This window comes from Loxodonta africana, chromosome 9 (genome assembly GCF_030014295.1).
Source record: "Loxodonta africana isolate mLoxAfr1 chromosome 9, mLoxAfr1.hap2, whole genome shotgun sequence".
Classification (NCBI taxonomy): Eukaryota; Metazoa; Chordata; class Mammalia; order Proboscidea; family Elephantidae; genus Loxodonta; species Loxodonta africana.
The window spans coordinates 121236326-121263680 of record NC_087350.1 but is presented as its reverse complement, the minus strand read 5'-3'; the positions used below and the strand labels follow the sequence as shown (position 1 = coordinate 121263680).

The following is a 27355-nucleotide window of genomic DNA, read 5'->3' as shown; positions in this document are numbered from 1 at the left end:
GGCTGGGGGGGCGGGGCGCCGCGGGGGGAAGCGGAAATGACGTCAGAAGCGGTGGGCGGAGACACAAGATGGCGGCGCTGTTGCAGGCGGCGACGCGGCTGCTGCGAGGGTCGGGTTCTTGGGGCCGCTCGCGGCTGAGGTGAGCCGGCGGCGACCCGGGGGTCGGACTGGGGCCGTTGCAGCTCGAGTCTTTCCGGAGGCTCGGTCTTCGGTTTCCCCTCGGCCAGAGTCGGCGCCGGTTGGAGGGGCTGGAACTTGGCGACACGGGCTTAGTCCCCGAGGCGCCGGGAGCGCCCCCCTGCCTCGCACCTCGAGCCCGGAGCCCGAGGCCCATCCGCCGCTCCTCTCCCTGGCTCCTGGGCGCCCACTCTCCTTTCCCTCTCGGGCCGACGGGGTTTGTCCGAGGTCGCGCCTCCTCCGCCCCTGTCCCTTTGCCGTCGCGTGTCCCTCTGTGAGGCCGAGCCGGCGGCGGCCTCGGCTTTTCTGGATCCGCAGGGCCAGGCTTCTGTCTGAAACCGGAATCTGTGCCCTTGACTCCTGCGCTGTATGCCATCGCCTGTTGGTAACTGACCCCTGAGAACTCGCCGTTCACACCGCCCCTCGCGCCCAGCGGCCTTGCTTCCACCCGGGCACGTTCATTCAGGCAGCAGATGTGTATCGAGTACCTGCTGTGTGCCAAGCGCTGTGCTAGGAGTGCGGGGGTGCGGGGACACAGTGGTAAACGGAGACAGTTCTGCTCGGGAAGGGGATACAAACAAGGAACAAATATTAGCCAGCTCTAAGTGCGGGGAAGAAAGTAAGCAGTGTTGGGTGATGGAAAACGGGAGAGACTAACTAGAAAGAATGATTAAGCCTAGAGATCAAGCAGGACCGAAGGGTCAGCTGTGTGAAAAGTGCAGGGGGAGCAAGGCAGCCCAGAGCACCTCTGCGATCCGGGAATTGACCAGAGGCCAGTGTGAATGGGGAGGGGGGTGCTAAGAGAATTTGGAGGCGGCTGAGGCCAGTCCTGTAGGGCCTTCCAGACCAGTTCCATCCAGAGTTCGGTGAGGCTGTGGGAGTCGGCGGTGTTCTAAGAGCTTTATAGGGACAAACAGACTCAATTAACGCTCATAACAAGCCAACAATCCACAGGGTGAGTTGCCATCATTAGCCCTGTTCTACAGAGAAGAAAGTGAGCCAAAGAGCTTAATCAGCCTCAGGCCCCATGGCTGCGCCTGGATCTGTACCAGCACGGTGCTTCTGACCAAGTGTCTGTTGCGATGGCACCTAGTAGGGGAGGGGGTGCTAGGAGGTGAGTTTGGAGGAGATGTGTAGAAACAAATCCTTTAGGAAGGAGATCCTTGACTTTTAATGGAAACAAGCGAACTGAATCATCCAAGTGGTCATCACAGGGTCGGGGAAAGTTGGTTGTAACTGGGCCACTGTCTCTGCTGCAGGTTTGGACCCTCTTCATACAGGCAGTTCAGTAGCGGCGGTGCCTATCCCAGTATCCCCCTCTCTTCTCCCTTACCCGGCGTACCCAAGCCTGTTTTTGCTACAGTTGATGGACAGGAAAAGTTTGAAACCAAAGTTACCACCCTGGATAACGGGCTTCGTGTGGCATCCCAAAATAAGTTTGGGCAGTTTTGTACCGTAGGAAGTAAGTACCATTGATGGTGCCTGTCAAGTGGTCTCGCTCGTTTTCACCTGCTTGCGTTTCCGTGGACTCCTGGTTGTAATTGGTATATCAGCTATGAACTGTACTCTGAGCAGAAACAGGGTAAAATGCAAAAACTTAGTGACGAAGATTTGAATGGTGGCCACTTCTGATGGTGGCATTTAAGGTGGGTTTTTTCCCTCTTTCTGCCTTTATACGGTTTTAAGAATTTTCTACCACAAACGTGTATTATTTTCATCACTGGGAGACGTAAATATTAAATCTCTTTAAGAGCTCTTTTGAGATGTAAGTGGCATGCGATCGGCTGTGCACGTTAAAAGCAAAGAGCATAGTAAGTGTTGCCGTGTGTACACCTGTGACCATCATCACAATCAAGAAGTCTGTCCGTCACCCCCTGTGATTAAGTCTGCTTGTTAAGTCACAGCCACGATTTCAAGAGGTTTTTTTTGGTGAAATTTTTGTTTTGACTGTTTGATGTAACCTGTTGGTTTTCTTTCTACTTTTAGTTCTTATTAATTCAGGATCAAGATATGAAGCAAAATATCTGAGCGGAATTGCTCACTTTCTGGAGAAATTGGCATTTTCGGTCAGTGTCCAGTTTGTCGTTCTGAGGCTGTACTTGAGAAGGGTTTTCCAGGTGTTTTCTTTTTTAGAATGATTTACGGTTTAATAAATGATTGAGTTGTTAAGTTAATGCTGAGAAAAGATTTTTAGGTTAAAAGATTATTCGCTTTTAGGTTTTTTGAAAGCAAAAGTAAACATCTTTTTTTTTTTTTTTGAATTTTAACTGAATTTCTTGTATTGTTTTTATCATTAGTTTGAATTATTCATTTACATTTTCTTATTTATTTTCACTAGTCTACTGCTCGATTTGGCAGCAAGGATGAAATTCTGCTCACCTTGGAGAAGCATGGGGGTATCTGTGACTGCCAGACGTCAAGGTAACAGCTATTCCAGGAGGGCCTACTTGCACCCTTGTGGAACTGCCTCGTTCACCCTTGGTCAGAGTCTTTCAGAGAAGTAGGGGATCAATGGTGAGAAGCAAGCCCTGGCCTGGATGGGCAGGCAGAAGTGGGTGGGCAGAATATACAAGGCGCAACAGCTGCACCTGGAGGGCTGCTCCCCCGTGAGGTTGGCCTGCCGTAGCTGACACTGGGGACACCAAGCAGGTCCTGCTCCCAAGGTGCTCACAGACGGGGCTGAGGGCTGCACCCTGAGGGGGATCATGAACACAAGGGTGGCAGGAGCCCGAGGACGCACACCAGACCCTGCCTGGGGTTGAGAAGGGAGTAATGGATATGATGGCGGAGCTGGTCCTGAAAATGGCTTGCAGTTAGGAAGAGGAGGGGGCACGGGAACAGCAGGTACTGTGGCTCAGCTGGGAGAAACGGGTCTAGGTCTGGCTCCGGCTCCGGCAGCAAGGGGTCCGGTATGTAGCTGGAGCACAGGTGGGGTCGGGGGTTAAGGGAGAAGAAGGTGGTCTTTGCGTGCAAGTGCTCAGAATTAAAGTTAGCGTGGAGGCAGTATATTCGTATTGTAATCAAGGTCTGTTCAAAACCTCTGGCTCCCAGCTGCCCGTGAGTGAAGTCCAGACTCCTGGCCTTGTGGGTCAAGCCGTCCAATTCTGGTCCCAAGTCTCCCTCTCCCCCAGGAGTGCCTTCCTGCTGTTTTGACACAGACACCACTCACTCTCAGCTCAAGCTTCCAGTCCTGCCGTCCTCAAGGCCCTTGGGGTCCTGCACCCCCACACACAACGGCCTCTTCCGCAGCTCCATGTCCTGCTCAGACCCTCTGTGAAGTCACGCCCCATCCCCAGAGCTTGCTCTGTTGGAGGCAGCAGTGGCGTCTGTTCTACACGGCCTCGCACTGGCCATACCCGGTCCTAGATGGTCCTGTAGTCACGGTGTGGGTGCACCTTTCCTGAGCAGTTCAGCTGTGAGCTTCCGGTCGCCCGGTGCCACGTGCTGTGAGCTAGCACTTTGCAGCTGAGGAGCACGACCCTTCAGAGAGAGCCGAGTCTGCCCCGTGCTGTCTGAGGTTGCCGCCTGTGCGTCAGGGCTTGGCAGACACTTAGAGAGCGTAGAGGAGGCCGTGCACACGCTGAGAGGTGTGGTGCCTGCACCTTCATCAGAGCCGCTCTTCCCCAAGGCCTCACCTGCATGCGGCGATGCTCCCACCTGCTGGGAGCTCATGCTGTGAGGCTGGTCCTTGATACGAGGTGACAGAAACACCCATAGACATGAGATTGGAGGAGGGCCTGGCTGCTGTGGCTGAGCTGAGCGCTACGCTGTCTCTTCTTTTTCAGGGATACCACCATGTATGCGGTGTCTGCTGACACCAAGGGCTTGGACACTGTAGTGGGCTTGCTGGCAGACGTGGTCCTGCAGCCTAGGTTGACAGGTGCGGTCGTGGCCCAGGGGATGGTGGGTGGGAACGGTGCATGTGTGAGCAGTTGACTTTGTTGCTGAAGGTCTGGGTTTGCTAACGACAAGAACCCAACAATGACGGTCAGCTTGATGTCATCGGAAATGACGCTGAATGGTGGGAAATGTCCTTCACATGTTAGAGAGCCCTCTTCCTTGACCCATCTGTGCCCTCTGACACTCTTGGGGACGTTGGTCTGTTCCTGTCAGAAAGGTGCCTTGGGCTGTTTGTACACCCTGACGGCCACACTACGGATGTTCCCACTTCCCATCCACTGCCTTGCTTGGCCCTGCAATGGCGAGATGTCTGGGTCCCACCAGAAGTGCCCCAGCTGGGCTCATTGGGGTCGTGGAGACTGGCCTGTGTGCCACAGCTCCCTGTGGTACTTGTTGTCACGGCTGGGTGATGAAGCATTGCCTTCTGACGTTTTTCTGGCACTGTGCTGTCTGAGCGCTGTCCAAGTTTGCTGTCATAACTTCACAGCAGCGCCGGGACAGATGGCTCAGGCGCCTCCAGTGCCTTTCAGACGTGGAAGCCGAGGCTCAGGCAGGCTTGGGCCGCTTCGTGGCAGAGCCAGGACTGAAGGCCCGACTCCCCCAGGTCCTAGCTGGCCGTGGCGCCCCACCTCACTCTCCCAGGTGTTTCCTCTGGGTCTGCCCCCGGAGCACATGTGACTGTGCTGATGCCTAGCGGCCATGGTCAGTGGCAACAAGTCACACTCAGCCCTGGCCACGATGCAGGATCAGTTCTGCCCTTGGCTTCTCTTGTAGATGAAGAGCTGGAGATGACGCGGATGGCTGTGCAGTTTGAGCTGGAGGACCTCAACAGGAGGCCGGACCCAGAGCCGCTGCTCACCGAGATGATTCACGAAGTAAATACAGGCCTGCCCTTCCCCAAGCTATGGGCTGTAACGCCGCTGGCTCCTTAAGTGCCGGAACACAACAGGGGCTCCCCAGCCACGGGCCATAACTCTAGGGGCATGTGAAGTGCCAGAAGACTCAGAACTGGGCCGTGGGCAGTAACATGGTGGGCTGCTTGCCCCCGACGTCGTTCTTACACGTTATGGGTGTTTACAGGATGTTTCTTAATTCTGAACTCGCTGTTTACGTATGTTTGGAAATTAAGAGCCTGTGACGCCTTAGAGTAGCTGGGTGTTTGTCACTGTGTCTACAGAGTAACCGTTTTGTTTTACCTTCTTGTCAGTTTTCATTCTGAAGAGGTTGTTAGTTGCTCGCCAGCACTTCCAGCTCACGGAGACCCCGTGTGTTACAGAGGAGAACTGCTCTGTGGGGTTTTCTTGGTTGTAGTCTTTATGGAAGCAGATAGCCAGCCCGGCCTTTTTTCTGTGTCATAACTGAGTTCTGACTGCCAGCTTTTAGGTCAATAGTCGAGTGCAAACAATTTGTGCTACTTAGGGACCTTATCCTGGCGAGGTGGGGTTTTGGCTTTCGTCGATACATGCAAAGCTGTGATTGTCAGGCAGTAGTAAGGTAATAGGCCGTGTGGAATTTGCTCTACAGGCCCTACCGTCACCGAGGAAATGTTGCATTCTTTGCAGTCACCCGTGTTCACAATTCTTCCCTCAGGCTGCTTACCGGGAAAACACAGTGGGCCTGCACCGCTTCTGTCCCCCAGAAAATATCGCACAGATCGACCAGCAGGTCTTGCACTCCTACCTGCGGGACTACTACACGCCTGACCGCATGGTGCTGGCTGGGGTGGGCATCGAGCACCAGCGTCTGGTCGACTGTGCCCAGAAATACCTCCTGGGCACCCGGCCGGCTTGGGGGGACAAGAAGGCTGTGGACGTTGATAGATCGGTGGCGCAGTACACTGGGGGCATCGTCAAGGTAATACGGGGGGGTGTGCCGCTGGGCAGTGATCTGACTTCGCATCTGCTTTTTTGCGTTGCCCTGAGTGTCGGATGTCCCCTTGTGCTCGTGGCTTCACCTGAGCACACGTTATGGCCACACAACAGCACAGAGCATGCTCCCCATCGGGAAGGCTGTGGGGTGAGCTGGCTGTGAGCTCTGCGTCAGTGGAGTGCAAGGATGGCCCACCTTACTGGGCCCTGCCATCCTTGGCATGTGGTTCCCGTCTGACCACCAGTGAACCATTCTGGCCTGTGGAGCACGCAGCCTGGCTGTTGTTCACCAGGGCCTCACGTGCTTCTCACTCTTGTCACAGCTGGAACGAGACATGTCCAATGCCAGCCTGGGCCCCACCCCGATCCCGGAGCTCACGCACGTCATGGTGGGCTTGGAGAGCTGCTCCTTTCTGGTAAGTGCTGGGGGTGGGATCCGGCAGCAGCCTGCACATGCAGCAGCCGGACCTCACTGAGCCTGCTCCACTCCCTGTAGGAGGAAGATTTCATCCCTTTCGCGGTGCTCAACATGATGATGGGAGGGGGCGGCTCCTTCTCAGCTGGCGGGCCTGGGAAGGGCATGTTCACCAGGCTCTACCTCAACGTGCTCAACAGGTGGGTGGGGGCTGCAGAGGGGCTGTCTGTGGTCACCAGGGTATGTGTGCCGCCTGCCATGCGCTCCATGAGTGGTTGTGCCTCAGCGCCCCATCTTTTCTCCAGGCACCACTGGATGTACAACGCCACGTCCTATCACCACAGCTATGAGGACACGGGCCTCCTGTGCATCCATGCCAGTGCCGACCCTCGACAGGTGAGGGTGGGGCTGCTCCCCGGGCTTCCCTCCATCTGACCCACCAGCGCAGCAAGCACGTCCGTTAGTCACCCCAGAAGAGGCCACGTGGGCCACACCGCCGCACTGCGGCTGCAGATGTAGTTGCTGCTCATGCCTTGGAGCGGGAAACTGCTCTCAGTTTCTTCAGGAAAGTGTCCCCGGGCCTCACCGCCTGGGGCTGAGACGGCGGGCTCTGGGTCACAGGCTGCGCTCCTCACCTCCGTGTTTTCTCTTGGAGGTTCGAGAAATGGTGGAGATCATCACGAAGGAATTTATCTTAATGGGCGGAGCTGTGGACGTGGTGAGTAGCACACGGGCCATTTTCAGCACTCCCCTGTGGCCTCTGACAGGTGGGGGCTGCAGTGCAGGGCTGGCCGTGCGGGCGCTGCTGCAGTGGTGCTGAGGGGACACGCCAGCCCCAGCTGCTGTGCCCCCAGCACCGGATCGCAGCCAGGACAGTGTGGCTGAGGAGTGACAGGCGCCAGGCATCACCAGCAGCACAGACGTGGCTGACCTGTCACCCGGGGAGCCCTCACCTTCTTCCTCGCGCTGCCCACCTGCACGGCAGTGGTGGCCTGGAGCAGCGTTGCCCGTGAGCACACAGTGCAGCTCTGTCTTAGGTCTGGGTGCCTTACTCGTTTCTTGGTGTTCGATGCCTTTCTGGCCCAAACCTGGTCCAGGTAGAGAAACGACACCCACTGCGTATGCTCATAGGAAGCACGAGGTGGTGAGCCACAGCCTTAGCTGTCCAGTGCTTTTCTAACAGGAGCACCACGAGTGGAAGGCTTTCACAAGTTGATCCTCTCACAGTTGAGGAGGCTAGAAGTCTACATTCAGGGTGCCGTCTTTAGGGGAAGGCTTTCTCTCTCTGTCTGTTCTTGGGGAAGGTTCTTGTCATCAATCTTACCCTCGTCTAGGAGCTTCTCAGCACAGGGACCCCAAGTCCAAAAGGATGTGCTCCACTCCTGGCATCTTCTTGCTTGGTGGTAACGAGGTTTCTTTCCTCTTTGCTGGTTTCTTTTATACCTCAGCAGAGATTGATTCAACGTGGAACTTAATCTCGCAGATTGAGTGCTTACTCCTTAACATAACTGCCACCAACCCCACCCCATTAACGTCACAGAGGTTAGAACTTACGATGTATAGGGAAATTAGATCACAAAACGGTGGACAACCTCACAATACCGGGAATCATGGCCTAGCCAAGTGGACACCCATTTTTTGGGGACACAGTTGAATCTGTAACAGCCACGTTGATTAACACTTTCCCGAAGCAGATCTGGTGTAGACCGAAAAGTTAAGTCTGCCACACACGTAGATGTGTGCACGTACAGAGACACACAGGAGGCACGAGGCACGAGCTCCGGGCCGACTTTTGTGCCTCGGGGCTGGGTTACGCGCTTCTACCTTCAGGTTTCTTTTTGCACCTTCTTTCCAGTGTGATCACATGTTCCTTTTTTATGCGCTTTTCTGCGTGATCACACGTTCCTTCCTTTGATAAAGCAGAAATGTTTAAAAATGAAAACGTGTTTAAAAAATTAGAACTCTGCGGCTCCATTGACGTCCTGCTGGGAAAACAGCACTTTGCATCAACACAAAGCTGATTTGAGATCGACTGAAAGTACTTTTTTGCTTGAAGTTGGAAAAAATAAAAGACCTGTCTTCAGCTAGGAGCTGGCGCCTCAGCAGCAGCAGCAGCCAAGCTGCGCTTGATGATCAAGCTCGGCCACCCAGGTCCCTTTCTGGACCATCACAGGCGAGCTCCGAGAATTTTCTGGGCCCATGAGGTTTTAAATGTCACGCCTGGTCAGTGGCTCCATGGGGGGAGCCCCGGGGGCTAGGTGGGCTTAGCTTTTCCTGGTGATTTTGGAGCTTGGGAGTTGAGCTTCTCACGTTTGAAATAGTAAACGTTTGTTCTTTGTCGTTCCTGGTGAAGGCCCAGGCAACCTTAGCCCCAGCCCTCACCCAGGAAGTGTGAAGGCGGGGTGCTGGTGGCTTCGCGTGCGAGTCCCCAGCCCAGGCTTGCCTCCCTTCCCGCCTTGGGTGCTCTCACAGAGCTCTCTGCTGTCACTGCCAGCTGGACGCATCTGCAGGTGGCCTTGGTGATGCCCCCAGTGTCCATTGTGGCTGAGGGGCAGCTCTGACCAGGCTCTGAATGCAGTCCGTGAAACCCCCAGGTGGAGCTGGAGCGAGCCAAGACACAGCTGACGTCCATGCTCATGATGAACCTGGAGTCCCGGCCTGTGATCTTCGAGGACGTTGGGAGGCAGGTGCTGGCGACCCAGGCCAGAAAGCTGCCCCACGAGCTGTGTGCCCTGATCAGTGAGTAGGGCTGGCCTTCCTGCTGGGCCCGCTGGGAGCTGGTGAGGGGCTCCCACATGGATGGGGTCGCACTAGAGACTCACGTTCTGCGCTGGTTTTCCTGTGGTGTGGCCCTGGTGACCGTGGTGTGGCGCTCTTTTCCTTGATCTTCCTCTGCTGTCCCGCTAGGTAATGTGACGGCAGAGGACATCAAGAGAGTGGCTTCTAAGATGCTCCGCGGGAAGCCCGCTGTGGCCGCGCTGGGCGACCTGAGCGACCTGCCAACATACGAGCACATCCAGGCGGCCCTGTCCAGCCGCGACGGGCGCCTGCCGAGGATGTACCGGCTCTTCCGGTAGCAGCCCCGAGGTGGCAGGTCTGCGGGCAGCAGAGCGTGTCACCGCCTTGTACGGGGTGTTGGTTTAGCGTAGATGCCATCTGAGTTCACAGATGGTGTGAACCGTGGGCTGCGCTCACAAATCAAAGCTCATTTCCCGTCGTCCACTGCCCATCTCGGAAACTGGAGCCTGCTCCCCGCTTTCCACCACTGCTCGGCTCTCGGAAACTAGAGCCCGCTTCCCGTCGCCCACCACCACCTGGCTCTCGGAAACCAGGGCCTACTTCTTGTCATCCACCACAGCTCAGCCCTCGGAAACCAGGCCCTGCTTCCCGCTGTCCATCACCGCCCAGCTCGTGCCTTCGTTTTATCACTGACTGCCAACCGCACTCCAAGCTGGAAACAGAGCAGAAAGGTTAAAAACCACGTCCCGTCACAAAGCCAGGTCGGCGCCATTCGTGAGTGAGCGCAACTCACTGCAGAGGCAAGGGCTTTGCTGGAACCCTCTCCCGGTTTCCTGGGGCTGGGCCCCACCCACTGAGTCACGTATGGCCTTGTGACTGGGTTTTCTGGGATGCTCGGTGAGACGCACGAGGCAGGAGCTGCCGGGTGGCCTCGTGGAGCACGGTTACGGCTGGCGTGTGTGGATACAGAGTGAGGTGCAATCGTCACCCCTCCCCAGCGCTGTCCTGGACAGCAGAGGCTCGGCCGGGGAGCAAGGCCTTCTCCGCTGAGAAGTGTCTGGCCCAGTGTTGCCTCCTATCCTGTCTTCTTGTTGTGACAGGCACTCGGATTCCAGAGGCTGCAGGGTGGGAGGCTGCTCAGGATGGATGAATGGGTGGTAGTTGAAGTGCTGACGGGTGGTGGCAGCCAAGCCCGGAAACATTTAGAGACGGAGACGCTTTTGAGAGCTACAGGTTTGCATATGTGATGTCAGGTCCTGGGAGCGCCGAGCGCCTTGAGTAACGGAGGGGCACGTTGACATCTTTTTTGGGGCGTGGTGGTCAGTGGTTTTCAAGCTCACCTATGCCCAGAACCCCCGGAGCTTCATGTAGACCTGGGGCTGTGAGCCCGCACCCACTCTGAGGGCAGGCTGGTGGCCCCAGCGGATTTTGGGGTTACCAGCTCCAGGGCCTGAGGAGCCGAGAAATGGGGTCAGCCACGGGGACGGTGAGGCATGTGTGAGAATAAACATCACTTTTTTAACCTGTTCATCCCCCAGTGCCTGTTGCAGCTTTTTTACACCCCGGTTCCCAGCGGAAGTAGCTCTGAGTAACCCGGCCCCTGGTGCCTGGGCAGGGGACATGGGTGGGGTGTGTGAGTCTGAAGCCCTTTTCCTGCCGTGACCACTCTGGAAGGAGGGTGCCCCCCAGACCTGGCAGCACACCTGTTCAGCTTGCCCACACACGGGTATGTTGGCCTTGGTCCACAGGCCGGGAGGAGGGAGAGCGGGCTCCTTAGGGCTAGAGCTCCGCTTCAGAGCAGGTTGTGGCAAAGTATCGATGTGCTTCCTAAACACCCAGCAGCTGTGCTGACATTCTAGAAACTACTGTCAGCCAGACCTGACACACTCCACCAAGCTGGAGACGGTGCTGTTTTTAGGCATAGTTTCTATTAGTGGAGGGAAGGAACATGAAGTAACAAAAGCCATTCCCTGTGACCTGTTTTTCAGCTGTGTTTGTTTTTACATGAAAATTGTTCCCCAGAGCCTGACCATCACCGAGTCTCCGGTCCCTGCTCTGAGGGGCCCTCTGTGAGCTCCTCCCACTCTTCTGCATCACCACACATCTGGCCTCTGTAGGCACCGGGCACCACCAGCCCTCCACCCCTTCCCTCCCAGCTCGAGCCACCCTGACCGAGGGCTCCTCTCACAAGTCATCAACGCTTTTCTTTAGTTTTTCTCACTCTTTGGTTTTTCTCTCGAAGCCCCTACCTGTCCCGTTTTCACCCTACCTCCCACCCAAACTGCCCTTTTCCAAGTCTCCACTGACTGCCACGCTGTTCAGTCCAGTGGTCACCCCCAGGCCTGTTGACCTGACCTCACAGGCTTCCAGGTGCTGCTTCTACCAGTCCTACTTATGTGCAGCCCTGTCCCCTACCTCCCTGGCCTCCATGTCTGGAGACTCTGGTCCAGGCCCCAGCCTTCTCTGTACTCATCGCAAGGCAACTCAGTCCAGCCTGAAACACGATTAGCATTTGCCAATGTGCTGGGGGTCACCTCCTGTCCACCTCCCCGGCCCCTGCCCTGCTGGCTCCCTGGCATTGCCAGACTCAACCGGTAGTACCCACCCCCTTGGGATGAGTGACGGATCGTGGGCAAGAAGAGGTGGGTCTTGTGAAGGTGAAGGCCCCTGCCTCCCCCTCCTCCCTGGGCTCGCACTTCGCGGTTCTTCACGCAGCTTGTTTTCCAGGACCTGGCTGACGGTGTGCGTTAACACGGATCTTAACTTTCCAGGTGGAATTACTTCCATCTGAACTCTTAACGGCTAGTGAGGAGTACTTCACCTCTGACCTAGGATGTGATTTGCTGGATGTGGTGACCCCGACATTGCCCTCTGCCCCTCACGTCACAGAGTTGGCATCTGGTGAGGGGGCTGTGGAGTCATGCCAGCGCCCCACTCCTCAGCTCAAGCCCCGTTACCACCAAAATCTGTGTGACAGGTTTTCCACTAGTTGCGTCCAAATGTATGACCTTCACTGAAGCAGAATTGCGCCACCAACATCTGAATGGCTTCTTGAGAGCTGGGGGACGGCTGCCCACGCCGGTGGGACGTCTCTAAGGGTGGGGGTGAGCTGCTGAAAACCTGCGTTCCAAGATCTGGAAGCTGACGCTGAAAGCTTCACGTATGACTCATGGGAAATGGATTTTTCATATTTTCACGATGGTTTACTAATCCCCCCTAGAAAAGGCCGTCTGCCAGCTAATGCTTACCGCTGGGTCGTTCGCTTGGGAACACCTGATTTTAAAGCCACGGCATCAGATTGTGGTCAGCAGCTGGTAGCCAAGACTCAGCTCTGAACTTTACAGCTTCTTAAAAATGACAACATTCTAAGAACAGGTGTGCACACAGATTGTTTCCTTCCAAAATTCGATCTTTGGCCAGAAAGAGTTAACATTCAATATATGCATTTATTTAAAAATATAAGTATGGAAAAATAAATAATTTGAAAGACTAGATAGAAGCCCCTCGGTCTTTACACATCTACGCTGACGGTTTTCAGGGTGGGGTCAGAGCACACTGACAGTCCCAGCCCTCTTTTTTACTAGAGATTTCCGGAACATGGTGGCTTAGCAAGGCGGCCGACTCTAAGCTCCAGTTTTGTAGGCGAGGAAACGGGCGGCCGCTATCGCTGCCTGTGGTGACTTTACAGTCAGTGGTCCGAATCGCCAAAGCCATGGCACATTCCCATGGGACCGGGTGGGGGCACGGCAGAGAAAACGGAGGTGGTCAGCACGTTCAGCTGGAGGGCGGCCCTTACAATGGGGCTCTCACTTGTCCAAACGTGGGGGGCTCGCTACCTAGCAGGGGCCCGTGTCGTGTCCTAGGAAGTTGACTGGCTTTGGGCTCTGACACTGACTCAGCTCAGGGGGGTTTTAAAAGCCCAGGGAATTCCGAGGCCCCAGAGGCCACCTGCATCTGCCCATCTTACCCTGTGGGTCCCAGGAGTAGATGGGGACGTGGCCATGGTCGTGGGGTGGTGGGTGTGGCTGTGGGGTGGTGCTGGGGGGCTGCTGGAGGCTGTGCACTTAGGCAGTCCAGGGGGCTGGTAGACGCTGGGGCCAGGCGTGAAGACACGCAGGAAGGTGGAGGGGGCTGTCTACCGCTGGCTTCAGAGTGGGTTAGCGGCTCAGGGCTGACCCCGACTCAGCACGTACCCCAGGGCGCCCAGTGCGGGACGCTGCCCGGTCGGCTCGCAGCTCAGCCTGCCCTTAGAGGGGAGGCCCAGCGGGTCAGTGGGATTGCCACGTTACACGCACGTAGGGCTTACTTAGTTGGAGGAATGTGACTCGTTCTCGGGGACAGCGTCCCTCCTGGGACAGGGACACACCACGGCTCCTGCCGTCTGCACTGCTGTGTGTCAGCGCCTCAGCAGGCAGGGCTGCAGCCTGCGGACAGCTCGGTAGACCGCACTGTGGACCACGGCCAAGTGCTCTTCGTCTCCAGTGATCTGGGTCAGGACCTGTTGCTCTGTCCAGTCCCTGCTCAGGAAACCGTGCAGATGGCGCTAGAGTTTTGGTTCTTCAGCGCCTGCTGTCTCTGAATTTCCTTTGAAATCCGCCTTTTGATCCCTATGAGGTATAGTTCCCGGTCGAACTTGCCGGCAGCCAGTGGGATGCTGCGGAGAGAAGACCATCAGGACCACCTTGCCCCGCAGCAGCCGGCGCGGGCTCGGACGCCACCTGGCACGTACTGTCACGGGCACATGCACGCCTGTCACCGGGAAGGGTGGGGCTGGCCACCTGGGAACTACCAAGGCCCTCACCCCTCCAACCCGTCCCTGTCCCCGGCTGCCTGTGGGCTCGGGTCCCACTTCCCCAGGATGCCCCCTAGCCTGGCACTGTAAGCCAGTGGCTGCCTCACAGCAGCGAAGGGGCAAGACACCCACTTCACGATAGGCCTGCTCCTGTAGGATCACCTATGGGACCCTCCACGCTGCCTCAGAGCGTGCAGCCCGAGAGCCCAGAGACCTGCCCCTCACCCCCTATCTGCCATCCCAGAAAGGCCTACGTCGCTGGGAGGTCCCGGGCGCGGCACGGCTCTGGCAGGGTCAGCCTTTCTGGGCAAGCTGCTATGGCTGCTACTTAAACCGTCCTGCACGGTGGCCCCGCGTGGGCTGTCAGCTACCCTGTCCTACCCAGGTCTCCCCACGCCAGGACCTGATGACACAGCCACACACACCCCAAATCCACACATGCCCCCCCGCCACGGCGCTGACCCCACCAGGACCCTCAGGGTGGGCAGCGCGAAGGACACTGACTTGTCTCTCCCGGGCCTCACTTTGACACGGAACAGGCCGTACACGGGGCGGTGGTCGGACGTCCTGATGCTGCGGCAGGATGAGTACTTGACCGGGCAGATGTCATCCTTGTGGCGGCTCCTGTACACTACCCGGTCCTGCAGGAGACCAGACGTGTGGGCTGGTCACTCGGCCGCATGCCTACCTGTCCCCTAACACACCCAGGCCAGGCTGCCCGGGGAGCCCTTCCCAGAAGCCGCCCATGTGGTCCTCGCAGTGATGGCGACCTGTGGGTGACCTCAGTGCCATCACCGTGGCTGGTGTACTGGTCCCACTATACACCACCGTGAAGACGACACAGGCGGTACCTGCTCCCACCCTGCCCTGTGGGTCCTGCGCGACAGGGTAGTTGCCAAGTCCCCACCTGACTTGGAAGCACACCTGGGGGCACCGATCAATCCCAGGCCTAGGGCAGGCAGAGAACCAGGAGAGGGCCATGGGGCTGGGGGGTCTGACAGAGGCTGCCAGAGCCCAAGTGCAGGTTCTCATGTGGCCAGCGTGAGCCTCAGCCCTGGGCTTGTGCTGCAGGCCAGGCCTCTCCTGAGGGCCTGAGTCGTCTAGTGCTGCTGTAATAAATACCCCAAGTGGGTGGCTTTAACAGACAGAAGTTTATTCTTTCTCAGTCTGGTAGGCTGGAAGTCCAAATTCAGGGTGTCAGCTCCAGGGGAAGGTCCTTGTCATGAACCTTCCCGTGATCTGGGAGCTTTTCAGCGCAGGGACCTCGGGACCAAAGGACGAGCTCAGCTCCCAGCACTGCTTTCTTGGTGGTTTGAGGCCCTCCCTTCTCTGCTTGCTTCCCTTTCCTTTTATCTTATGAGGTAAAAGGTGGTGCAGGCCACACTTCAGGCAAACTACATTGGATCAGGGATGTGACCTGAGTAAGGGTGTTACCTTCCACCCTAATCCTCTTCAACATAATCCAATCTTGCCTCGTTAACCACAGACAGAGATTAGGGTTTATAACACATAGGAAAATTACATCAACCACAAAATGAAGGCCAACCACACAATACTGGGAATCATGGCCTCACCAAGCTGACACATATTTTTTGGGGACACAATTCAATCCATGACAGGGCCACTGGGGGCTGGTCAGAATGTCAAACGCCCTTGGAGGAGGGCATCACTATGAGCCACATGGAGCCTCTGAGGGGTCCAGCCCAGGCCAGGCAGTGCAGTGCACAGCTGAGACCCAGCCCAGACCAGTGGCTCTGGAGCTGGACCCCAAGCTCGTTGCCCTGCTGCACCAGCGGGCTTACAGTGTGACCGGCCTCCAGAGGAGACATGTCACAGTGCCCACTCAGGCTGTGGCTGCAGCCGGTGAGTGGCCCAGAACAGTCTGAGCCTGGCCAGGTGTGTTCTTCCACGTGGAGTTCCATCCTGGGCTATGGCTTGGGGGAAGCCCTTCTGCAGAGCCAGCCTCAACTCTGCAGGCAGACAGGAGGCACCTCAGCTCTCCCAGCAGAGACGAGGGGCCAGGCGACTGTGAGAACGGGCCATGCCACAGCCGGCTCGGGGAGACGTCGAGCAGAGCAAGAGAGGCCCTAACCTGGTAGGGGATCTCGCCATGTAGGGGATGTCACCATGTAGGGGTCTCACCGTGTAGGGGACGTCACCACATAGGGGATGTCACCACACAGGGGATCTCACCGTGTAGGGAATGTCACCACGTAGGGGTCTCACTGTGTAGGGATCTCACCATGTAGGGTATCTCACTACGTAGGGGTCTCACTGTGTAGGGGGGTCTCACCATATAGGGGATGTTACCACATAGGGGTCTCACTGTGTAGGGGTCTCACTGTGTAGATCTCACTGTGTAGGGGATGTTACCACGTAGGGGTCTCACCATGTAGGGGTCTCACCGTGTAGGGGTCTCACCGTGTAGGGGTCTCACCGTGTAGGGGTCTCACCGTGTAGGGGTCTCACTGTGTAGAGTATCTCACTGTGTAGGGGATATCACCATGTAGGGGTCTCACTGTGTAGGGTATCTCACCGTGTAGGGGTCTTGCCGTGTAGGGATCTGTGTACAGATGTCACCATTTAGGGACGTTGCTGTGTAGGGTCACTCACCGTGTAGGGTAACTCACCGTGTAGGGCTCTCACCATGTAAGGTCACTCACCGTGTAGGGTCACTTACCGTGTAGGAGGGTGTCCTCTGCTTGGAAGTGCTGTCATAGGTGTCCTTCCCAATGTCGAACTTGTACGAGGGGAGGAAGTGGATGTCTGCCTCCTGGAAGCCCTTGAAGATGGCACCTGCATGGGCACAGGATGGCTTAGACTGGTAGAGCCTGGCCTGTGACCCCACTCCCTCGCCCACCAGCCTGGCACTCACCTTGCTTCATCTCCCTGGTGAGCTGGTCATGCTGCAGCAGGGCTGACATGTCCATCTCCAGCTTCTGTCTCAGGAGCGCCTCTACGACCGCCCGCCCAACACTCAGTCGGAAGTTGAAGTCCCCGAACCAGAAGACCTCATCAAAGCGGGTGGTGACGTCCGCTGAGGTACAGGTGGCTCGTTTAGTGCCACTCTTGACTGTGGTGTCATGGACCCATCTGCCCCCGCCTCAGAATCACAGCAGGCCAGGGGCTCGCCAGAGAAGCGGAGGGCAGCCCCCGGCAGTCCCAGGAGGTTTGGGATATCGGTGGCTGCCATGTGCATTCAAACAGCTGCAGGCGCCCAGAAACCCATGGAGTGGTCTCACACCAGCACCACCCCCCACTCGTCACATAGCGTGCACCTCAGCCTCACAGTCCACCCAGGAGATGGGACGCTCCTCTCGTGATGAGGAGGGCGTACAGGGGCTGGAGTGATGCTTCCAGCCCCACAAGTGGTGGGCAGCAGAGCAAGACCGCAGTCCCGTGGACCCACGCTTCCACGGCCTTGCGGGTGCCCAGGCCCACGCAGCCACAATCTGGTGAGGGCTTGCGGAGGGACCTGACTTCCATCGGCCAGCGACCTTCTAGACTTCTGATCTTGGTTCTCCAAAGTTGTATGCACTCTTCTACTAAACCAGCCCCAGAGTGAGGAGGAGGCTACCACTTATCAAGGGAAGGCAAACCATCTGCTATGAACGTGCCGCAAGCCCCCGTCTGTGTTCCCGCCACAGCACGCACTCACCAGGGCTAGACCTGTAGGGATTGGTGTCAGGTACACTTTTGGGCAGGGCGAGGGCCTGGATGGTCCGCGTGTAGTCCAGCAGCCGCTCCGCCACCTTCCCGTCTCCAGCTGCAAGGGCAGGCATAGGGTGGGGGCTCCAGAGGCAGATTTTAAAACATGGGCTGAGGGTTTCTGCCACACGTTTCAGGGCCAGGTCCCTGAGAACAAACAGCCTTGTGTCGTGCTCCGACAGGCTGCCGGTGACTCACTGAGACGCTTGCGTCTCCCCTGCCGAGGCCTGGCCAGCACCTGATGCGGCTTCCGTGAGGCTCCACCGCCACGCCTCTCTGTGGCTGCACTCACTGCCCGGCGTCAGCACTGGGCGGCCCTGCCTGCAGGCCTGGCTCTCTCAAACAGGACGGAGCATGGCAGTTTTTGCTTAGGGGTCACCGAGTTTACGGTAATGCAGTCTGCTGATTCTAAAAAGGTGGCGGGGGTGGGGGCGGGAATGGCTGCCCAACCTGAATGGTGTGTGCAGGAATTGCTGAATTGGCAATGTTTTGTTGTGTATGTTCACCGAGATAAAAAAGGACACAGCTCACTTCTCCGATGCAGAGAGGAGCAACCAGCACGCCGTAGCAGCTCCGATGGCTTCCTCTTCTGGGTGTTTGTTTCTGACATCTTGTTAGAAGAAGTTTTTTAAACACACAGATGGTTGGGTTATATAACGGACATCTGTACACAAGCACATCGGTTCAACAACTGTTCATGTTTTATCTTCTTTTTTGTGTGTATAGGTGTATCTAACGTGTGTGTGTGGTTTACATGTGTGTGCACATCCGTATATAATGTAACACATACATGTATATGGAGCTGTAGTGGCAAAGCGGTTAAGAGCTCACCTGCTAACCAGAAGGTCGGCAGTTTGAATCCACCAGCTGCTCCTTGGAAACCCTACGGGCCAGTTCTACTGTGTCCTGTGGGGTCACTATGAGTCGGAATTGACTTGATGGCAATGGGTTCTGCATATATATGTGTGTAGATACACACATATATATGTACACGTGTGTATATATACGTGTTTTTATTTTTTCAGCTGGCTGCAGGTTCCTGCCACCGTAGCACGCATCTCGTAAGAACAAGGGTGTTCTCCACAGGATCCAACACCGCCATCTCACCGAGAAGATGAACATGGCCTACGATGGATAACCCAGCAGCCAATTGACATTCCCATCTCCCAGGCATCCCCAGCACGCATCTTAGGTAGTCTTTCCAGCCAGGGTCCAGGCGGTTTGCTCATTGCGTTTGGTTGCTGTGTCTCTAATCTTTTCAACCACCACAGACCACCCCAGCCCTCAGTTCTAGAATTTAAGTGATCAAAAAAGCCGTGCAGCTTTCTGAAGGGTCAGGGAGCAGCCGGGGGGAGACAGGGTGTTGCAGATGAGAGCAGAACTGACCCCACGGGTGCCCACTGCTTGCCGAGGACCCCGAGGCTGTGAGTGGGTCCCGTGTCCTCCGCCCAGGATGGCTCCTCAGCCCAAGTCCTAAATAGTGAGTTGAACAGACTTCTACCTGCCCTCTCTGTGAAGGCCGTGGCCAGCAGAACCAGCATCCCTGGTGGGACCTGGACTGGCCCGCCTTGGGGCAGGGGCTGCGCCATCTCAGCATCGCATCTGTGAAATGCGCTTGCTCGAGTGGCCGGGCTGTCTCTAGGAGTGACTGATTCACTCACAGGAGGACATGGGACGGAGCTCTGCACAGGGCAGCGATTGTCACGGACACCACAGCCTCCCAGGGTCCTGGTGAGCCATGGCAGGCACCCCGCCCTCCCACTTCCCATGGGGGTTCTCAGATGACAGCTCGGCTCCGGCCAGAGAACTCACAGGTGAAGTGGGATGTGATGAAGAGGAAGGAGGTGCCAAAGAAGGTGAAGCTGACGCCCAGGGCCCCCTTGGTCTTGATGTGAGACACAATGCGCGTGGTCACCGTGGAGCACTCCACCTCTGTGGGGGAGGGGGGAGCATCCTGAAGCTCACCGTGTGCACCCGCACCTGCGCCCACGTGCCACCCACCCACATGCAGGGGCCCTGTCACCTCACAGCCACACTGCCCCCTCCCGAGGACCCAGTGCCGCCCACCCACATGCAGGGGCCTGTTGCCTCACAGCCACACTGCTCCTTCCCGGGGACCCTGTGCTGCCCACCTGAGCAGAACCAGATGAGGTCCCTGCGGAGGAAGACAGACAGGTAGAGCACGCCGTGGGCCGCCGAGTGCAGCGGCACGTAGTGGGGGCCCAGCGTCTCCTGCAGGCGCGTCTCCCATTCCCGCCTGCAGAGGAAGCCACCCAGACCACCATCCTGAGCCCCTGCAGGAGGTGTGGGCAGGAGACCCTGCACAGAGCCTTCACATCATGCCCAGAACAGCCTGGAACTGATGGGGGCCCAGCAGAGGCTGCTCTCCGGCCTCAACAGTCTCCCAAACGAGTCCGTCTACAAAGGCTCGTGGTATTCACTCTGGATGCTCGAGGCACCACGCAAACAAGGAGTGGGCACATGCTCAGGCCACTTCAGCCCCACGTGACCCTGCCTGTGGCTCCGGAGGGTACAGCATGCTGTAGGTGGCTCATGTCCACCACCCACGGGCATCTTGGGCAGCGCGCACTCCAGCCACTGCACACAAACTGCGGGGGCCCGGTGGCCTGGGGCACAGAGGTCGGAGGGGGAGGTGCAGCGCTGGCCTGGCCTACCTGTCGGAGCAGCCTTCCTGGACTCCGATGACGTACATGTCCTGGGCATAGTCAGCCTCGGCGGGCAGCAGGAGCTCATCCAGGTTGGGTGGGAGCTCCTGAGGGGAGAGGGGCAGGGGGCTGGCCGAGGGACAGGGGTCTGGGGGTATGGGACCTGGGGTGGGGCCTGCCTGGCTCATGCCTTTGCAGAGCTACCAGCCACACTTGTCACGCTGCCCTTTTCTGAGCAAAGGAGGAAACCGAGGCCACAAGGCAGGAAGTCCCTGCTCAACGGTTGGCAAACGCCCCTTTTACCAAAGATGCAGAGATTCTGGGCCGGCCACTGTAGGCCTCAGTTTCCCCGCTGAACACAAGTGTGTCCAGGAGCCACCTACAGTCGACCGCCAGGCGGCCTCCAGGCCTCCTCCTGCTCACACAGCACTCATCAGCACGGCGGCAGCCGTGGCATTGGGGCACCTGGCCGTCCTAACACACAGCCCAGCCCCTGCCCCAAGGGCAAGGACATGGGGACATGCTTGGCTACGTGGCTGAATCCTGGAAGGGCCATGGGCTCAGGGAAGCGGGTGCCCCCCTCTGCTCATGCAGCCTCCTGGCCAGGGGGACCAGCCACGCCCTGTGGGTGGGCAGGGATGGTGCTGGTGCCCCGAGGACGTGCACCCACCACCTGCCTGCCTTCACCCAGACCCGGCCCAGGGAGGAAACGGCCACTGGGCCACCTCTGACCCTGTTCATCATTAACACTCGATGCCAGAGAAAGTGTCTCAGATCGTGTGTGAAGCGCTACCTTCGACCTGCTGCACCCCCTACGGAGCCTCTACAAAAGCCCCCCGCACACCACACTCGCCTCCAGGCAGCTGCTCCCGAGACCCCAGTCCCTCCTGAGACCCCAATCCCTCCTGAGACACCGATCCGTCCTAAGACCCCGATCCCTCCCTCACCAGGACGCCTGGTGCCCAAGCTCCACATCCAGGCAGCCTCTCCCGAGAGACCCTGATCCCTCCCACACAGGCCTGGCAAGGTCACAGGACACCAAGAGTCAATGCCCAAGAAAGCAAATGGAAACATGCCCAAAATTGGCTTCCATGGAGCCACTGCCTTAAGGAGACTAGCACAGAGGGTGGAAGGACTGGGGTCTCAGGAGGGACTGGGGTCTCGGGAGCAGCTGCCTGGGGTCAGGTGGATGCAGGGATGGGTCCCTCTGAACAGGGACATCTGGGGGCTGTGGGGAGGGGGCGAGGCGTGGCACGGGGCGAGTGCCCTGCAACAGGGGAGTTCATGTGGTCTGGACCCAGAAACTCAGGGCTGAACGGGCAGTCAGAGGCAGGGGAGAGGAGAGGCTGGGCGGGGTTGCGGATGCCGCAGACGGAGGCGTCGGGGGAGGGGGGCTTTGGGGACACCCGTGCTTCAGTCAGGTGGGCTGTGCTGCATACCTTCTGGCCCTGCATGTTCCAGGTGGCCACAAAGATGGCCACACTCCGGTCTGGGAAGTACCGTGCCAGCTCGTCCGCACCCAGCAAGGCCCCGCTGGCCAGGAGGCTGCCCTCCAGATAGCTCCTGTGGAGAGGAGCCCAGACTGAGCACCAGCAGGACAAGCCGAGGGCCCAGGCCCCGTCTGAGGAGCCCCTTCATGGCAGGAGATTCATCGGGCGAGGCCGAATCTGAGTAGGTGGGCTCAGGGAGGGTGGCCACAGGGACGCACCTCTCAGGGCACTGGCCATCCCCTGAGGCCATGTGGCTGACCGCTGGCTGGGCAACATCAGTCCCTACATCAAATCCTGGAGGGGGAACGTCCTCAGGATCCCGCGGGTCCCACTGGACACAGTGCTACAGTGGCCTGCGCCCTTGGAAACCAGCTGTGTGCACAGTTCTATAAACACCAACGCACATCCTGGGAAAAGGGACCTGGAGGTGACATCTTGGGCTCCTTTGGTGGAACTGGAAACCCTGGTGGCCTAGTGGTTAAGGGCTACGGCTGCTAACCAAAAGGTCGGCAGCTCAAATCCACCAGGTGCTCCTTGGCAACTCTAGGGGCAGCTCTGCTCTGTCCTGTGAGGCTGCTGAGTTAGAATTGACTCAGTGGCAATGGGCTTCAGTCTTTTTTGGTGCAATTCTTGAAGGCAAGATCCCAGGCAGGTCCGTGGAGGGCCACACAGTGCAGACACGTGAGCACATGCACCTGCCGGGAGAGAGGCCTCTGGTACAGACAGGTGGAGGGGGCGCCTGGGAGGGCGGAGGGCCAGGGCTGGTGTGGGACACCGCCTGGGGGATAGAGGTCACACGCTGCAGGAAACAAAGATGCCCATCTCCACGTCCCCAGTTACCACTCGTTTTAAGATGTTAAAGAGAACAAGGCACTCACAGGGGTAAAAAACCCCAAAGCTTGGCAAAGCTCACAACAAAACCCAGTAAATCCCTCGCGCCTTACCCGGCCCTGGCCCTGGAGGACACACTCAACACGCTTGTTCCTCTGGCCAAACATTTGGGCTTTGCGGGCCATGTGGTCTGTCACAGCTCATCCTAGTGCAAAAGCGGCCACAAGCAACATGGAAACAAGTGGGCGTGGCTGTGCCAATAAAACTTTATCTGTGGATACTGAAATGCGAGTTCATATAATTTCACACGTCGTGAAACATTATTACTACTGTTTTGATTTTTCCCAACTACTTAGGAATATAAGAACCACGCTTGGCTCGTGGGCTGTCCGAGAGCAGATGCGGGGCTGGCATTGGCCCTCGGGCCCCGGTTTTCAAACCCCGTCCTACTGGCTTCCTCCCTGAATCGCACGTTACACGGTTCCTTCTCGATGTGCCTTCTTTTGCAGCCTTGGATGAAAACGCGGCTCTCCACACCCAGCCCCTGCCAGTGCCCTGGCCCTTCCACCCTTCACTGGCAAGCAAGGACAGGGTTCGGATCACCTGCTTTTGGGAGAGAATTCTCTGTGCTTCCTGGATTCCAATGGTTCCCTTTCTTCTTGTAACATGTATTCCATGTCTGGTGTCACTTTTATAAAATTCACATTTCAATGTCCGTAAGTAAAGTTCCACAGTGGTTAAGAGCTCAGGCTGCTAACCAAAAGGTCAGCAGTTGGAGTCCACCATCTGCTCCTTGGAAACCCTATGGGGCAGTACTCTGTCCTATAGGGTTGCTATGAGTTAGCACTGACTTGACGGCAGTGGGTTTGGCTTTTAGTTTAAGTTCCATGGAAGCACAGCCATGCCCTCTTGCCTACGTGTCGTCTGGGGCTGCCTGGGAGCTGCGAGGGCAGAGCTGGGTGGATGTGACAGTGACCATTCAGCCCACAAAGCCTAAGACGTGCTCTCTGGCCCTCTGAGGAGCATGTTTGCTGACCCTGATCTAGCACAAACCCAAGGCCTGGAAAGGGGGTCTTTAAGGAGCAGAGCGGGGTGAAGGAGCCCCCATCACTCTCCTGTCTGCGGCTATCTGAGGACGTGACTCAGGACTGGTGTGCAGACCCTCACGTTGCAGCAGTGGGTGTGTATCAACTGCATACAACTAAAAAACCACACTAGCACTTCAAGTGTGCTAAGTGGTCTCCTCTTCAGAAGAGACCTCGTGGTGAGCGAGTTCAGTGAATGAAATGTGTGGGGCCCATCATGGGCCACTTGGGGCGCTGGTCCCCCCAGGAGCCCTTTCCGAGGGCTTGCTGAGGCAAGGTTTCCAGCAGCAGGTGGAACCCACGATAACGCCGCTGTTAGCATGAGGCTCAGCAAAGCTGCAGCTCCACCCAGCTCAGCATTCCAGGCCAAACGAAGGAGGCAGACTTAGGAGAACCGACAAAGATGCCAAGAAAGAGCACGATACGCAGGGACAGACAGCACGTAACCTTACCGACACACCCAGAACAAGCCAACACCACGTTCTATGCACATCACGCCCAAAGGTAGTACTGAAATGCAGGAAGGTTCTGGAAAGGTGTACGGCAAACTGGAGAGAGTGTCACTTCTGGGAAGGAGCTGGGGGTGGAGGGCTCTCTATCTGTGCATCTTACAAACGTTTGATGAGAATATACCCACTCGGGTCTTGGGGGCTTGCTTCTGAGCGATACACGAAAGCTCAGTGACCCTCCCTCTGGGGGCCTACCTGCTACGGACGTCCTTGGCGCGGATGGGCGCCAAGAGGCTGAAGGAGGACTTGGCTGAGTGCAGGGAGCAGCTATCGCAGGCCACGGGGCTGCGGGGCCGGCCAGGGCCCAAGCTGCTGTGGGCCCGGACCAGCTTCTTCTGCACCCGACGCCGGAAATCGTCATGGTCAGGGTCCACCTTGTTGGCCAACCTCAGTGAGTCCGAGGAGACACTCAGGTCCATGGTGGGCAGTGGGCATGGGGGGAGCATGCTGGTCAGCCTCGGGGAGCTCCCCACAGTGGTGGCCTCTCTGTGCAGCAGGTCCAGGGATGTGCTGATCGTGCCCGAGAGGCAGTTACCCCATGAGGAAGGGCTGCCCGGAGCCCGGCGGGACTTGGGAATCTCCTGTAAGGAAGTGCTCAGCCCAGGCGGCGAGCTGTTGCAGGTGGGGGCCTCGGGAGCAGCCTTGCAGGGACCAGCCTTGTCCTGGTCCCAGAGGTCTTCCTGGCTGGTTCGGAAGCGCCGCCGCCTCCAGCCCTTCTCGTCCAGGGACAGGGTGCGCTCCAGCCTGGGCCTGGAGGGTGGCGCTGGAGTGAGGGGCTTTGCCATGGCCTGTGTGTCCTTGGCGGTGGTCTTCTCGAGACCCCCAGTGTGGGGTGGGGCTGGAGGATTCTGTACCAGGCCTTTGTCTCCAGTAGGAAGCTGTCCCTTGAGCATGGCGCCTCCTGGCTGCGGCAGCCCCTCTGCGTGAGGCACAGACACCGAGGTGGATGGCATGGTCCAGGGACTCACATGCCTGGGCAGCGCAGCCTCCCTGGTGGGCTGCCAACAAGGCCTAATCTCAGTGTCGGGGATCCACAGGTGGGGCTCACCGGGCGGGCCACACAGGAGAATACCTGGGATGGGGGCAGCAATGGTAGTGACTTCCTCGCCAGCCTGGGGTGGTCCCAAAGGCCAGGGTCAGCTGCATGGCTGGACACCCTGAGGTGCTGGGTCACCTACAGACACCTGAGGGGAGTGCGCACTCCATGGGCCACGCTACAGAAGGACGGCTGGGCAGGAGTGACCGTCAACCGTGGACAGGGCGGGGAGAGTCCAGGAAGGACCTGAATGAGGGGTGTCCTGGGTGCTGCTCCTCACACCTGCCAGACGAAGAAGCCTCACTTAGGGCTGCAGGACAGGAACCACAGGTAAGAATTCTCCATCCCCAAGTGAAGGCCACAGGGAGACCAGTTCACCAGGTGTGGCCCTGCCTGGAGTCAGTCCTCCAGCCTGGTGGATCCATCCGCTGCTCACCTGCGTCACCGCCTCTCTCACCTGCGAGCCCCCGGCCCCCGCCCCGTCACCTGCCCGCCCGCCAGCATGGCTTGTCGCAGACCCCACCCTGTAGCCGGGCGACCTTGGGCCTTGCGGAAACACGGTCCCCAGTAGAGGCCGCTGCGAGTCCGGCCCGACCCCGCGAGGCGGCTGCGGAGAATAACGCCCGACCTTCACGCAGCCTCGGGGGTGGACCCGCCGGCGACGCCCCCGCGCCTCGCCCCCCGCCCCGCCTGCGTCTTCGCCCCCCATCCGCGCCGCACCCCCGCCCCCCCGGCCCCCCGGCCCCCCGCACCCCCCGGCCCCGCACCCCCCGCACCTCCGGCCCCCCGCACCCCCAGGCCCCGCCCCCCCGGCCCCGGCCCCGCCCCCCCGGCCCCGGCCCCGGCCCCCCGGCCCCCCGGCCCCCCGGCCCCGCACCCCCCGCACCTCCGGCCCCCCGCACCCCCAGGCCCCGTCCCCCCGGCCCCGGCCCCGGCCCCCCGGCCCCCCGGCCCCCCGCACCCCCCGGCCCCGCACCCCCCGCACCCCCGGCCCCCCGCACCCCCAGGCCCCGTCCCCCCGGCCCCCCGCACCCCCCGGCCCCGCACCCCCCGCACCCCCGGCCCCCCGCACCCCCCGGCCCCGCACCCCCCGCACCCCCGGCCCCCCGCACCCCCCGGCCCCCCCAGGCCCCGCTACCTGCGGGCGCCGCCCCCAGCCCCGGCCTCCTCGCTCCCTGGTAACCGTGGCGCCGGCGGACGGCAGGCGGACTGCGGACCGACTGCGGGCGGACAGCCGGCCCCGCTCCCACCGCAGCGGCCCCTGGCGGCCGGAGGACCGCGGCACAGGACCTGCGAGGGGCGGCGCCCACCTGGCCATCCAGCGGATCCCCACCAGGCTCCAGGCAGGGCGCCCGAGGAACGCCCAGGTGGTGGCCCACCCGGAGCAGCTCAGCCCTGCCCCCAGGGCCCAGCTGGCTGAGGGTTCTCGGCCACCTTCAGGCTGTGGACAAGGAGGGCTCTGCCACCCTTCAGGACCCCACACTCACCTTGCTTCCAATCGACGAAAGGAAATCAAAGGAAAAAGCGCTGAGAGCGCAAAATATTTTATTTAACAATCTGCAGTGTAACAATTTGCATTTAGGAAAAATAACGGCAGCTCCCACCTTGGAGGAAGCGTCTTGAATCAAAAGTGGTTGACAATCTACACAGAGGACGATCAGCAGGGACAAGAGGACAAAGGCCCACACACGAGACTGCCTGCTCAACAGAGCTGACGGGAACAGAGGGCCAATACAGGTTCTCGGAGACAGTGGGACACCCTGTGGGACATCTTTCCTGGGTGACCCCGGTGAGCCGGGACAAGGGCACATTTACAGTTCCAGTCTCCAATCTGAAGTACCAGGTGAACAGTTCCTGTCCCCGCAGCAGCACCTACAGAAACGATTACCCTACTGACTTGATAAATATCCCCATCTTTTCTTCAGTCTCTTAGACAAGAACATGAACGGTTCTGAGAACAGTCGATGAAGCCTTAAAGCTCACGGAGGGCAGCAGGAGACACCTCTGCAGCTGAACGTGGCTGACGGGTCAATCACGTCTTAGCTACCTAAGACCTTAGTGTGGGAAGATTCAAGGGCAGAAATACTCAATTCCAGAGCTACTGTCAAGAAATTGTTTCAGGCCACTTTCTTCAAGGTG

The 27355-nt window shown here is 58.5% G+C and overlaps 2 protein-coding genes across 7 annotated transcripts; one reads left to right on the top strand and one right to left on the bottom strand.

Moving 5' to 3' along the window:
* The first annotated feature begins 53 nt into the window (after nt 1-53).
* On the top strand, nt 54-10629 carry PMPCA (peptidase, mitochondrial processing subunit alpha). 2 transcript variants are annotated; one of them, XM_064290664.1, is made up of 13 exons: nt 54-139; nt 1437-1639; nt 2164-2243; nt 2516-2598; nt 3963-4057; nt 4852-4952; nt 5668-5931; nt 6269-6361; nt 6442-6560; nt 6666-6756; nt 7016-7078; nt 8955-9099; nt 9268-10629. In XM_064290664.1, exons 1-13 carry the CDS (start codon nt 69-71, stop codon nt 9435-9437), a joined length of 1578 nt encoding a protein of 525 aa, XP_064146734.1. In that variant the 5' UTR covers nt 54-68; the 3' UTR covers nt 9438-10629. The 2 variants fall into 2 exon arrangements, with proteins under 2 accessions (XP_064146734.1, XP_023398334.1); XM_023542566.2 differs by lacking the exon at nt 54-139 and adding an exon at nt 172-1291.
* On the bottom strand, nt 10620-26433 carry INPP5E (inositol polyphosphate-5-phosphatase E). 5 transcript variants are annotated; one of them, XM_064290659.1, is made up of 11 exons: nt 26355-26433; nt 24376-25498; nt 21705-21828; nt 20275-20372; nt 19732-19856; nt 19412-19531; nt 17550-17657; nt 16767-16928; nt 16572-16687; nt 14396-14532; nt 10620-13753 (listed from the first exon to the last, which is right to left on the bottom strand). In XM_064290659.1, exons 2-11 carry the CDS (start codon nt 25131-25133, stop codon nt 13621-13623), a joined length of 1881 nt encoding a protein of 626 aa, XP_064146729.1. In that variant the 5' UTR covers nt 25134-25498; nt 26355-26433; the 3' UTR covers nt 10620-13620. The 5 variants fall into 5 exon arrangements, with proteins under 5 accessions (XP_064146729.1, XP_064146730.1, XP_064146731.1 ...); XM_064290660.1 differs by having other exon boundaries at nt 14416-14532; XM_064290661.1 differs by having other exon boundaries at nt 19732-19754.
* Between the last annotated feature and the right edge of the window lie 922 nt (nt 26434-27355).

Coding starts and splice junctions, on each gene's coding strand:
- PMPCA (XM_064290664.1), top strand. CDS start 69: ATGGCGGCGCTGTTGCAGGCGGCGACGCGGCTGCTGCGAGGGTCGGGT. Junction 140..1,436: donor TGGGGCCGCTCGCGGCTGAG/GTGAGCCGGCGG, acceptor TCTCTGCTGCAG/GTTTGGACCCTCTTCATACA. Junction 9,100..9,267: donor CGAGCTGTGTGCCCTGATCA/GTGAGTAGGGCT, acceptor CTGTCCCGCTAG/GTAATGTGACGGCAGAGGAC.
- INPP5E (XM_064290659.1), bottom strand. CDS start 25,133: ATGCCATCCACCTCGGTGTCTGTGCCTCACGCAGAGGGGCTGCCGCAG. Junction 19,857..20,274: donor CAGGAAGGCTGCTCCGACAG/GTAGGCCAGGCC, acceptor CTTCCTCTGCAG/GCGGGAATGGGAGACGCGCC. Junction 16,688..16,766: donor CACCAGGGAGATGAAGCAAG/GTGAGTGCCAGG, acceptor GTGCCCATGCAG/GTGCCATCTTCAAGGGCTTC.